This window comes from Drosophila subpulchrella, chromosome X (genome assembly GCF_014743375.2).
Source record: "Drosophila subpulchrella strain 33 F10 #4 breed RU33 chromosome X, RU_Dsub_v1.1 Primary Assembly, whole genome shotgun sequence".
Taxonomy (NCBI): Eukaryota; Metazoa; Arthropoda; class Insecta; order Diptera; family Drosophilidae; genus Drosophila; species Drosophila subpulchrella.
In genome coordinates, this window is record NC_050613.1 from 13,613,292 (window position 1) to 13,626,756 (window position 13,465).

At 39.1% G+C, this 13,465-nt stretch overlaps 1 protein-coding gene across 1 annotated transcript; it reads left to right on the forward strand.

Moving 5' to 3' along the window:
• Positions 1–8,771: 8,771 nt before the first annotated feature.
• On the forward strand, positions 8,772–10,786 carry LOC119556996 (innexin inx6). The gene is made up of 2 exons (XM_037869526.1): positions 8,772–9,552; positions 9,937–10,786. The coding sequence occupies exons 1-2, from the start codon at positions 8,878–8,880 to the stop codon at positions 10,696–10,698; spliced, it is 1,437 nt and encodes a 478-aa protein (XP_037725454.1). The 5' UTR covers positions 8,772–8,877; the 3' UTR covers positions 10,699–10,786.
• The last annotated feature ends 2,679 nt before the right edge of the window (positions 10,787–13,465 follow it).

Here is a 13,465-nt window from a genome sequence, read left to right on the forward strand (position 1 = left end):
CCTTCACAGCTTTGTATTTATTGCGAAAAACACCCCAGACTGGCATCTTTTTAGTATTCATTAAACTGCATAATTATACAATAAGTGCAATGGCTCTGCACCGACTTTGCAGCGTTCTTCCGCCCACCGACAACCGACCACCACGCCATCTATCGCCAACCGCACGCACTTCCCCGCCCACTATTGCCACGCCCATCTACCGCCCTTCCAAATGCATATACTTTCCATGCACAAATATAGCTTTGATGTGGCCTGTGTGCACACACCACACACACACACACATGGTGTGGGTCCCATCGAATGCAAAGGATAATATGCATATATTGATATTGAAAAGGGGCCACTTATTCGCAATAAGCTTAAAAATGGAGTCCAATCGGTGGCAGAAATAAAAAGGGTTCTAAAAATAATTGTATCATTATATTTAATATTTAAAAAAAAAAACAGCAAAAAGTATTATTTCGGCTCAGAAATTTTAACATGGATTTGTGAAATCCCCCTTTGATCGATGTTTCTTTGACAAATAGTTTTCTATATATAAAAATAAATAAATATTTAAATATATTTCAAAATGAGTTAATAAAAACAAACCAAAATACATTTGGAAAACATAAGACTTAAGAAGAATTCCCTGTTCTTAATAATTCAAAATATATTTTTTTACCGCATATTGTATTGGAAAATTAATTTTTTTGCACATTTCCATATATCAATATTATGTATTCTTTAAAAAAATGTTCCTTAAATATAAAAACTTCCCCTATAATTCAGCATAGTCCTTTTGCAACTCCACCGAATGACCAGTCGTACCCAACTCTTTTTCCGATTTGAGGCTAATTTATTTAATATCCCTTGACCTCCCGGAAATGTCAAAACAAGGAGTCGGGGCAAATGGAAGTCAGGGATATGGGCAGGAGGATGAAGGATCCGAATGGCTCATAGGATTATTAAGCAGGAATATGAATAGATAGGCTCATTCATTCAGGCCGTTCTCGCTCTGGCCGCTCATTGTTTTTATGTTTTGGGCAAACTTTTGCCAATTCCAAATGGAGAAACGGAACCGAAATATATCCAGCCACCTGAACTAGTCCCGTTTGGTCCAACTCGGTTCGGCACATAAACAAATCCCTTAAACGTTTTAAATGCCGGAGCCCAGCTGCATGTGGCCACGCCCCCTCCGAACCACCACAAACGCAACGGAAACCGAACCAAAAAAAAGAGCACCAAATAGACAAAACAAAGGAAAAGGCATTGGTGTATTGGCCTTGGTCAGGCGAACTATTTATACACTATCCTAAGGGCTAAAACCCACAATACCTTCAATTCGAACTCGATTTATTTTTCAAAATGAAATGTTTATGTACACTCAGGGAAAACACCGTGCTATAATCAAGTGCAAACAGTCTTGATTCAAGAACAATTTAAACTTAAAATATTAATATTATTTGGAAACATCTCGTTTATTTCAGTTTCCAATACATATATGTATATTGATTTAAGAATTATTCGTCTTTAAATCACGCTTGCAACTTTTTTACTTTATTATTAAATCGTTCTTGTTTTTAGTACCAACTTGACTAGATTTAAGAATTATTCTTACTTGATTGTAGACCGAAAGGTTCCAAAACCTAATATTTTCGGTCTTGAAAATTCGTGCTTGACAGCTGCATTTTGTTCTCGGGCTCTGTAAGTAATATAATAAAATGTAATTTCGTATTAAAGATTTTTATCCTTACATTAATTTTATCTGCTATATTTAATTTTCAAATGAATAAAAACCGCAATGGATGAAAATGAATGCAAAAATATTTATATTCACAATGAAGTTAATGGATTTTCTTTTGGTTTTTAGTGTTGTTTATAATATACCTATTTTATAGTAATTTTTCTTTGTATTTAAGAGTAACTCATCAAAATACTTGTATGAATATTGCTTTAGAATCCAATTAGTGTTATATTAAAATTAGTATTTTGTTTAAGTTAAATTAGCTCATTGTTAAGATGTTCTTTAAAGCTTAGTGAGCTCTAACCTTAAATGGATAGTAACTATTTTCAAAAACTCTTTGACAACACCGATTGCATCTGCGAAGGACCCTGTTCTCCAGGAAGCGTATGGGAACAGGAAAAAGTGGACATTGGACGCACTTGGAGCATGTGTCCGCACCATTTCGTGCTCGAAAATAGTTTTTGGCCAACGATTGGGCAAGGCGTTGGTGCTGGCTGCCAGGAGGAACTGGAGCTGGAGATGGAGATGGAGCTGGGGCTGGAGTCCGAGCTAATCGGACAGGATATGAGACAGAGCCAAGACCCCGGGAGCAACCAAGCATCGCCCTCTGGTGCATCGTAAAAAATAAGCAGCAGCAAATTGTATTTTTATGAGCTGAAACTGTTTTGGGGCCACATTTCAATGTCGATAAAAACAACGACGGTCCTCTAGTCGAGGTGGCAAAGGGGAGAGTGGGGGGATAGCAGAGGGCAGTGGGGTTCAGTGGGGTTCAGAGGGGTTTAGAGGGTTCAAGGAAGGGCAGGGAGTGTGGACAGCATGTGTGGCGACTGGCAAACCCGGAGCCCACTACAACATTAACAATAACAGAATAGAACACAAAGATCATGTGCCCCGACTACGAAATACCCATTACCCAGTGTCCAGTACCTAAAAAAAAATATGTGGTTTTCTCTGGGGAAAAGTGATACTGCATAGGGTGTCCCAACTTAAAAATGAACAAATTAGAAGAAAGTTGACTGTTCCAACTTAATGACCGACTCAACCTACAGACCTCTCCCTACCACAATAAAATGGATTAGCCATTATCCTTTAAAAGCCATAAAATAATATATGAACAGAGAAATTCTGACGTTTTCATCTGAGTTGAAAATGTTCTTAAAAATATGACGACATTTTTGAAGTTGAAAATGTTTTCATTTTAATTAAATCGAGTTAAATTGTATATCTCAACAAACTTAACTTAACTTAACCTTTCTCTTCTCACCATTTAGTTCCAGTATTAAAAACATTGAAACCAAAATGTACTTACACGGTTTTTAAGAACGAATGTTCTCAATTCAAGAACAATGTAATTTAATATTTCTCTCTGTGTAAGTTCAAAAATATAAGTCATAAATATGTTTTAGAACAAATATTATCATATTTTTATTTAAAAAAATCAAGGGAAAATATGTAGATAGTATTTCTATAATTTTTGTTTATATTAAAGCTTACATAATATTTGCACGAATGCAATATACCCTTCCAAACCTGGGCTATCGAGGTATCGAGTATAAAAACTGAAACGAAAACTTCCAGCAAATTACAAATAACGAGCCAAAAACCATAGTCTAGAATAGATTTCGGGTGGAGAGGAACTGGGGTGCTGGGCGTTATGTACTAATAGAAAATCGTGTGGGAAATTCCACCGCCAGGCTGCCCTCGAAAAGAGAAATTTAGGAAAGGGGAGACGTGCCCTGTCAACTGGCCATTCATTAGGCATAATTAAACGTGATCAGAACCGGAACAGGACCTTTTGCTCCTAATTCATATCCGTATACGTTCGGCTGCAGCAAAAAGAAACCGTTGCAAACATAATCATCTGCCCGGATTTCGTATGCTTTCGTAAAACTCATGTACTACCATTATTTAATGTTATCGAGTATTTGTTTAATATACGTACATTGCAAAATGTTCTTTATCAAAAATAACTTTAAATAATACAATAAATAAGGAGAAGAACGCACAGTGACATCCAATTACTAAATAAACCAATCTAATCTTCAGATTATATTCCCTAACCCATGTGCTTTTTATTAAATTAAAACGGTAAACTCTTTCCACTTGAAATGTCTTACCCCGCTCTCAAGATCTTTCTTTCCTAATCCCTTTTTTATATGGTTCCCGGTTGGCAATTTCATATCAAATATGTTCATCATGCGCCACCGTATGATTGCTACGGGGATTCTGATAATAATTAAAGGCTCAAGGCGGGGACCCACTGCCTTGGAGATGTCTCCCTTGTCCAACACTCCTTATACGACTCTGGGCACGCCCAGTAAATAAATATAATTAGTTGGGAGTCTGGAGGGAAGGATCTCCAGTGTGCCAGAACTCCAGAGTTCGGTGTATTCTGTGCGGCACGCAAAATGAGATGACACTAAATCAAAGTTATTCAACTCACGTCGTTAAGTCATTAATCGAACAATGCACGGCAGGAACATGTCGGGACACACACTCGTAACATATGCTGATATCGTCGCCTTTAATTTAACTTGGCCTGCGTCTTTGTCCTTGTGTTGGCCAACGAACGACATCATATTGACGACCATGTTGGCACATAATAACGGCCAGGGCCCCCAAAGACGATTATGTTGATGATGATGATGATGATGATGATGATGATGATGATGGTGGTGTGGCCTTTGAGGTAAGCAATGTCAACGCGAGAACCGCTTCCAGGAACTTGAACGTCCGATGTCCGACTGTACAATGCATTATTAAACGCATAAATTTCGAGTCAAGTGGCAGGGAACCCCGAAACAGGAGCATTTTGGGAGGCAGGACGATGCGCCGGGGAAATCCTTTTCCGAGTGACGGCGGTCGGTAAGTGGTCGCGCATTTCAAGTGCATTTGACAAGGAGCCCCGGCGATGGAAATTGCGGAGGCGGATGGGTCGGTACAGAACCGAGGACCGAGAACCGCATATCTCTTTAGAACTGCTTACGGGTCCTTTCATCAGCCATCACGGCCCATTGGCCAGGAGAATACTTGTAACTTAGGGCAATTGCAGCTCTTTGAGGAGCCAGTAGGCGGAAGAGTCTCACTGGAATGGTGACAGACAGGGGACCGAAAATTGCATTGGCCCTCAAAGCAAAGTCAATAACTTTGGCCAAAAAATAGTATTAACTATGTAAGCTAATTAAATTATTAAATCATAAATATTTAGCGTAGGTATCAAGCAAGCAAAAAAATAAAAATCCGAGTTCTTCAGCACAAGCATTAAATAATACATAAAAACCCTGGCAAAAATTATTAAAACGTCAGTGTTTTGGCTGGCATAATGCAAAAAAAAACTCAGATTGGGAAATGTCATACTTTGTTAGGCTCGTTGTTTGATTTCCAATTTATTGGCATGTTTAACTTTTAACATTTTTCGCAAAAAATAGGTGATGTCCTCCATATGAAAATTGCAAAAATTGGTTAAAAAGTTAATTTTACTTAATGTGATAGCATAGGTAGCAAGCTGCCCAAAACAGTTGCTCTTTTTGCTGTACGCTTCGATTTGACGAAACTACAATTGCAAAAACGCAAAATTTTTTTTCTTAGTATATATACAAATATTCAAATTTAATATACATTTTTTATAAAATATATTTCGTGCAGGTGTGACTTATACAACAAAATAGAAACGCGAATTCTTCAGAAGAAGCACAGGTATTATTTTATAAAAACGTGCCCAAATAATTTTAATTGAGCAAACCCTTTTGTCAGGTACTGAATAGTCGGAATAATCTATTCACGCGTGTTAAGCCAACCAAATAATTCAATAATGAGTTTCACCATTGAACAAAATGCTGCCTTTCAGGCTAAAATGTAGTGACATGTTATTATTTTTCTTCCATTGCAAATTTTCAATTGTTTATACCTGTCATCTGTCATTAAATCAAGTTCTTGCAGTAAAAACTTTATTGCCATAAGACACATTCTGTTTTCAAATTAAGAAAAAAAACTAGTTTCCTTCATTAGATATATCGATTTCGAGCGCCTAATTGAAACCCATAATTAACAAAGTTAATAAAAACGAATGCGTTATATTCAAACAAATCATTTAATGAGAATTGCTGCAGATAATAAACAACAATCAAATGAATACGAGCTGATAATTAAAAGCTTTTATATTTTATAAACATATTATGGCCGGCTAACAGCAACTAAATCTAAAAACACCCAACATACCCAAACAATTATGAAAATGCAAACAAGCCTCGTACATTTTTGGCCAAATCGCAGTTACCTTTAACAAATGTTAACTAAATTGGACATCAAATAATCGAGGGCCCGTTTAAGCCAACCCGAGGCGAAGCCCGGCCAGCTGCTTTGGCTTTGCCATATTTATGCAGAAAAGTAAACCGCCATCGGACCATCGACCGTTGACCATATAGCAGTCACCGCATCGGGGAGTTACATCCATGGGGAGTGGCACTGGAAATGGCAATGGGGAGTCGTCATCGGGGCACTGTCAAATGGAAACGTGGCAACTGGCGAATCGCCCGGTAATAGGATTATGCCTGGGCTCCATCAAAGCCAAAACAACCGCAACCACGCATAATTGTTAAATTTATTTATTTAAGCACGAAATGCGTAGCCCATGGCCCAACGCAATGTTCGCACAGAAAAACGCTGGGCAATGGGGGTTTTTTCCCCCCCAGATCCTTCCTGGCCATCCATCCTGGCCATCATGCCATCATTCTGACCATCCAAAACCCCGGGAAACCCCTCTTTGAAACACCCCCCATATGGAAAAACACCCGCTATTGCTATTGCAATAGCTCTCGACGGTACAGCAAACGTTTTTCGGTTTTTGTGGTCAATGAAAAATCGCTTTAAATAATGCATTTTATTTAAATAAATATTTAAAAAGCTGTCAGCGAACTTTTATGGGCTCCAAATGGCCGGCCGAATGGAGTTGTTTGAGTTGAACAGGGTGACTATATCAGGATCAGCACCTGGCAGCCATTGATTGGTGTCGGTTAACGCCCCATTGTTTTCAGCCATGACCTACTGGCAATCAAAAGGAAATCTTTGGTTCGGTAATGGTGAATTCTTAATCGTTTTGAATATCTATACGTACATAGAAAAATGGTAGGAAGTTGGCTAAATTATTATATAACTTATTAATCTGTTCTTATTTATAGAACTCTATCTTAAAACGTAGGAATCTTAGCTAATCTGAGTATGTAGTGTAAAGGTCAATGGAAAAATGCATAAAGTACGTTTATTAGTGTTAAATATAAGATGTAACTCAGATATAAAATCTTAAAAAAGCATTTAAATGCTTTTTATCAGGTACTATTATTCATAAATAAATTAATTGAGCAAATATATAATAATAATAATAAATAAAATAGTTAATATTAATAGTTAACAAATAGTTGTTTTAAAAATCGTTGCAAATATACTATATTTTCCTTTAAAAGTACATAAGTAAGTAAGTAAGTAATCCCCCATGTAAGTCGCAGCTTTGCCAACATTACTATTATCTTTAATAAGTAAAGTAATATTTCTTCAAGTCCTGCAAATATGATTTATTATTAATTAGCCCCATCGAATTTGGCCAATTGTATGACTTCTCCATTTGATTTCCAACCGTTTCCACTGGCTCGAACTTCGAATCATATTTCATTGTCATACTCGTTTTGTGGCCAAACAATCAATGAGGCGAGATCCAAGGGACTGCCACTGTCGGCAATCGGCAGACACGAGAAATTATAATTACAGTTTGGCACCGTATACGTATAACCGTTACGACCAGGACTAATTAGTCTCCTGAGCGTGTTCCCTGATTTCTGATTATTGTAAATCTCTGGTCACGCACTAACGAAACAATTCATAAATTTAATTTTTGTGCCAGAGTTGTGGCGCGATTAGGATGGCAGGATGGTTGGATCGATGTGGTATGGAACGGGAACTGAAACTGGAGATGGGATTGGGAATGGGACTTGGCCAGGAGGAGCAACCGATGCTGGAGTCGCCACTCGACACGTCGCAGACAACCAATTCCCACAATAAACATTTCCACCGGCAACCAACGAGCAGATGATGATGATGATTATATTGATGACGATGTATATGCTGGTAAAATCGTACCCATACCCCACAAACCTTCCACCCCAACTGCTGATTATGATGATGACGATGATGATGACGACGATGTGGGTAATGACGCTGATGACGACACACCGCTGGGAATTATTCGTATATGCAGTCATGTAGCATCGATTAATCATTTTATTATTATTGCCATTCGTTGGCGTTCCCATAGCTCGTGATCCTCATACATACGAGTTTTGAAAAGTCCGCACTCGGGACTGATGGAATCGAAAATGTTGTTCATAATCGTACATAATCAGGGAAAATGTGCTCAATGGATGGGATGTTTATTGAATTCGTTTGAAAACGACTGCCAAAAGAGGCTAACAAGTATTTTGTTGATAATATGGTTCCAAATCGCTGGTTGCGCCGATTTCTTTATAAAATTGGGATGGTATATTATACTTATACTTATACATAAGAACTAAAAAGTACTTTTTTTTAACATTTATTATTAGGAATCAATTAAAGTTGTTTTTTCATAAAAAAGAATCCCAGAAACTGTCATAGACTTCATTAATAACCACGTTTATGAAGTATGTTTATCTTTAACTATGACAATACCTATTATAATAAAAATCATAACAAAACTCGAAAGCTGTGTATGTGTAATAATACATTACATATTACTTTACATATGTTCATTAATATTTCAAAAATAGGACAACAGTGTAATGTCAGACTATAAAATGTACGTGCAAAAAAATATATACAATATACAAATATGCAATGGATAATAATTTAGGAAATTGTTATATATAAAATATATATTATAAATTTACTAAATAATTTTCCATTTTAAAACTTGGCAATCCTTGATTTTTTTGTTCAAATAATATCAATGCCTGACCGTACCCCAAGTTCATAATGCCAATCAAATACCTGGCAACTCTGAATCCCAACGAATAATGACAGTAGAGTTACTGTAACACATAGTTTCGGACAGCTACAAATAAATAGTCGAGCCAAAGTAAGTGCTTTTGAGAACGAAATATAATACAATCATCTGGAAGAGCGCGATGTATGCAGCCGTGAAGCCCCTCTCCAAGTACCTGCGCCTGAAGACGGTGCGCATATACGATCCCATCTTCACGCTGCATTCCAAGTGCACCATCGTGATCCTGCTGACGTGCACCTTCCTGCTGTCGGCGAAACAGTACTTCGGTGAGCCGATCCTGTGCATCAGCTCCGAGAAGCACACGGAGTACGTGCAATCCTACTGCTGGACCATGGGCACCTACATCCTGCCCGTCGAGGGCGACAGGGAGAGCTCCAGCAGCTGGGACTTTGGCTTCTACTCGTCCTCCACCGCCGAGGCCTTCAATCTGAGCAGCCTGCGTGCCCTGGTGGCCCACAATGAGCAGTATGCCCGGGTCATCTCGATTGCCGAGGGTGTGGGTCCCGAAACTAGGGGCGTTACCAAGCGGTTGTATCTACGCTACTACCAGTGGGTCTTTATGATCCTGCTCTTCCAGTCGCTGCTCTTCTACTTCCCCTCGTTCCTGTGGAAGGTGTGGGAGGGGCAGCGCATGGAGCAGCTCTGCAGCGAGGTCGGCGACGCCCTCATCCTGGAGTCCACCTACCGCACCCGCCTCCAGATGCTCACCAAGTACTTCCGCGCCCAGTTCTCGCCCATCCACTGCTGCTACTCGCTGAAGTACGCCTTCTGCGAGCTTCTCAATCTCGTTATTAGCGTAAGTTTATTCCACTTTTCAAAAATTGTATTTTTTGGTCCACCCTAATGTACACAATAAGGAGTTAATCAAAAAATTATTTAATTCTCACCCTTAAATATGGTATATTAAATGTAAAAAATTATATATTTCGATTTAGCCATTTCGCAACGCGCTTAGATTTTTTTAAATTCTCATTCGAAACGTATAACATTCAAAAAAATCTTTCTTTTTCCTAAATAATGAAAAAATCTTTAAGGAAAGAGTTTTGTTTTTAAATTTAAAAAAACGCCATTGACGCCGAATTTCTGAAATTTGAATGCCCTAAAGCGCGCTGTTTACTAAAAATGTCCATTCAAATGTGGACCACCCTAATCTACATATGTAACATTACTACCCTCACAGCTTCTGAACTTCTGGCTGATGGACGTGGTGTTCAACGGGTTCTGGCACAAATATATCCACGCCCTGGCCGCCATACCCGTTTACGATTGGAATTTGTGGAACCTGATGACGTCGCGGGTCTTTCCCAAGGTGGCCAAGTGCGAGATGTTTGTCTACGGGCCAAGCGGCACTCCGAATATCCTGGACATTCTGTGCGTCCTACCGCTGAACATCCTGAACGAGAAGATCTTCGCGGTGCTGTATGTGTGGTTCCTGTTCATCGCGATGCTGGCGGCGATTAATATCCTGTACCGCCTGCTGCTCTTCTTCTGCTCCGAGTTGCGGCTCCAACTGCTGCGCACCCACCTGCGCTTAATGCCCAAGGCGCATGTGCGCGAGGTCCTAGCCAATGCAGGATATGGTGACTGGTTCGTTCTGATGTGTGTGAGCATCAATGTGAATACCTCACTCTTTCGGGAGCTTGTCGAGCAGCTCTATGCCAAACAGAGGCAGGCTCGTTCCATGGATATGGAAACAGTATCCGTGTCCCCATCCGCAGAGATCGGACATCCTTCGCAGCAACTGCAGACCAAGTTCGATAGGAGCGTCAGTCACAATTGCAGCATTGGTATCGATCCAGTAACCGATCGCAACTCCATTAGCTCGGTGAGCAGCCGTCGTCAGGAGGTGCCCACAAGAGCCACGGCCCCGACCCTCAATTTAATGGCGCCCAACGACGAAATCATCAGCATGGATCGCTTCTACCACGAGAGCCATGCCTAGGATATGGACTTTCTGTAACGTTATTTGATATTCTATGAATTTGTATCAAATATTAGGATCTAGAATAAAGCGTAATGGCCTCAACTGACTAGGATCGTGATACAAAATTACATTATTTAATTTATAATTTACTTTACTTAATGTTAACTTATATGCAAAGTTGATTATTTCACTTTTTCTCTGTGAAATTACCTTTATTCATAAATTGACTTTTACAGAAATGGCGCCCAACGGATGACCTTGCCATAAATCACAAGTCCATTAAGCTCTTTAACGGCATGTTAACTACTCTGTTAAGGAGCAACTGTACTCCACATTGTTTGCACACATACAGATGTAGTTCCTTAACACATTACACCAGTTTACGTATGCAAAATCGCGCCCGTATCTTTTCTAATGCCTTCCCCCGCCTTTTTTCCCCTTCTTAAGCTTTATCAGTTTTGTAAATAAGTGAATTGCATCAGAATGCAAATAAAATGCACTAATCAAAATGACAGCGGGGTGGCCAGCGGGGTAAATACCAAATACCGGCAGGCATAACAAAAACTTTAACAAACTTACAAAAGTTAAACAAGCCGAGTTGTGGGAAGAAGTTGTGTAGCGTTCTCTCTCGCTGAGAGATGATGGCGATGATTGCAAAACTCTTCTCTTCCGCTGGTTAAGCTTTTGTCTGTCTGCCAACAGGTAAAACTAACAACAACAAGTTGGGAGAGGTGGAGAGGGCAGGTGTCAGTGCTGCCAACTGTAGATTTCTAAGCGCATCTGAATAGCTAAAAATAAAAATAATACCTAAGTAAAAAATAAATTGAAATGAAAAAATTATCCATTAAATTATTATTTTTAATTATTATTTTATTGAATTATTTAATTAAATTGTATGTTGAAAAATCGAAACAAATAAAACAAATCATTGTCTTAATACACTTTCCAAATCACCTTAAATAAATAAAACGGCTTACAATAACCAGATCTGGCTTTTAAATAGCTGAATTAGCCCCACTGGCCGTAACAGAAAGAGAGGGATTGGGAGCGGAAGAGGAGGCAGGAGAAGAGGCGACGACAACGCAAATGGCGGCAATTACATGCAGCTACAGCATCAACAATAACACAACAACAGCAAAGAGAGGAAGAGAAAAGGAGAGAGCGAGAGAGAGAGAGACAGACGGAGACAGAGCGCAAAAGAAAGACGCGGGCAAAGTCAACATCACTTTGTCTGAGCTGAGGCGGCCGAGAAGAGAGAGTGTGTGAGGGAGAAAGGTGGCGTGGGTAAAAGCGCAAAATAAACAAAGTTAATTTTAATTAAAAACCGCAGGAAACCGAAAAAACAACAAAATGCTAAATAAAATGGGCGTGCACGAAGTGACTCAGCGAAGCCGATGACGATAACGATGACGATGACGCCGTTGGAGTGAGCAGGAAGACTTGAATATGCAACTGCGATAAACAGAAGAAAATAGATAAAAAAAAGAGTGATCAGTGCTGCCAGCAAACCCAAAAAAAAAGCTAAAACAAATAAAGATAACTAGATGAGTACGACTCATAACTTTAAGTTATTTAAAAAATTATATAAATGCGTATACGTAATAATACGTATACGTAATATATCAGGCCATAAATTTGTATAGCCTACTTTTTCGGGCATTACATAATTTATAATCTTTTTAAGATGTTTTTGGGCACTAATTTGGAAGACAGTTAAGAAATTTAAGCGGCATTAAAGGTATATCACTTATTGTTGGCCTTTGCAATATTTTTCCCCTTTAAGAAATTAGGAAACTCTGTCCTGAAAATGTTCAACAAGGCAACACAGACAGGGATAGATATGTAGAGTGGCAGAGGAAAGATGCCTCCAGCTAAAAACGAACAGCTGAAATGTAGGCTGAAACATAACATATTCCTTCTCCGACCCCCAAAACCACCCTAACCACCCCCCTGAAAACCCCCATCCACACCCACCAATGGATAACTGTAACTGTAACAAAGACACATGTAAACAATTCCGTTTGTCTTCAACGCCGTTCTTGCCTAGTTTTAATTATACCAAGCACTTATACCCGCACTTTGCCTACACTTTGCCACCCACTTTCCCATTTCCCATTTCCCACCAACCATTTCCACAACCACCCCCTACCCTCCTTCGGCATCAAAGTTTGAAGTGAGCAACGGTAAACGATTTTTAGCTAACCACAATCCCCAATCCACATGGAAATTACACAGCCACCAGATCCTTTCGCGTTTCAAGGGAAACTCCTCGAAGAGATTTTGAAGAAGTAGCTGAACAAACTGCGATTGAGATGCCAAAATAGTTTTGAGCATAAGTGCTGTGGAAGATATGGAAGTTAACCTGATCCCCCAGGATCATTTTAGTTTTAAGCTGGTTCTTTTTTTTAATGTTGTTTGAGTACAGTACTTTCCATTCAGAAAACATGTCTTTCATGACCGTTCTCTAAGTTAATAATCCCTTATAGAGTTTTATTTATAATATTATATTATATTATATAAGGTTAGAACCAACTTTACTTGGTAAAACTTAAGAATTAAAACTCTTTCTAAGACGTTCAACAATTATTAACAGATTCAAAATTGATTCTATGGATTCCCTCGATACATCACTATAATTTGATATACTGCCAACTTATTGGCGCATTAGATTGCCAAATTAACAGAGACTGAGCAGCCGAAACCCCTTGCTCAAGCAACGCTACACCCAGCTGAACCGTAACCCCCCATCTGAACCATCACCTTGGTAACCCCGGCAGAGTGGTTT

Excerpts from the sequence above, each read along its gene's own strand:
- LOC119556996 (XM_037869526.1), top strand. The coding sequence starts at position 8,878 with ATGTATGCAGCCGTGAAGCCCCTCTCCAAGTACCTGCGCCTGAAGACG. Across the intron at positions 9,553-9,936 it reads TTCTCAATCTCGTTATTAGC|CTTCTGAACTTCTGGCTGAT; the intron begins GTAAGTTTATTC and ends CTACCCTCACAG.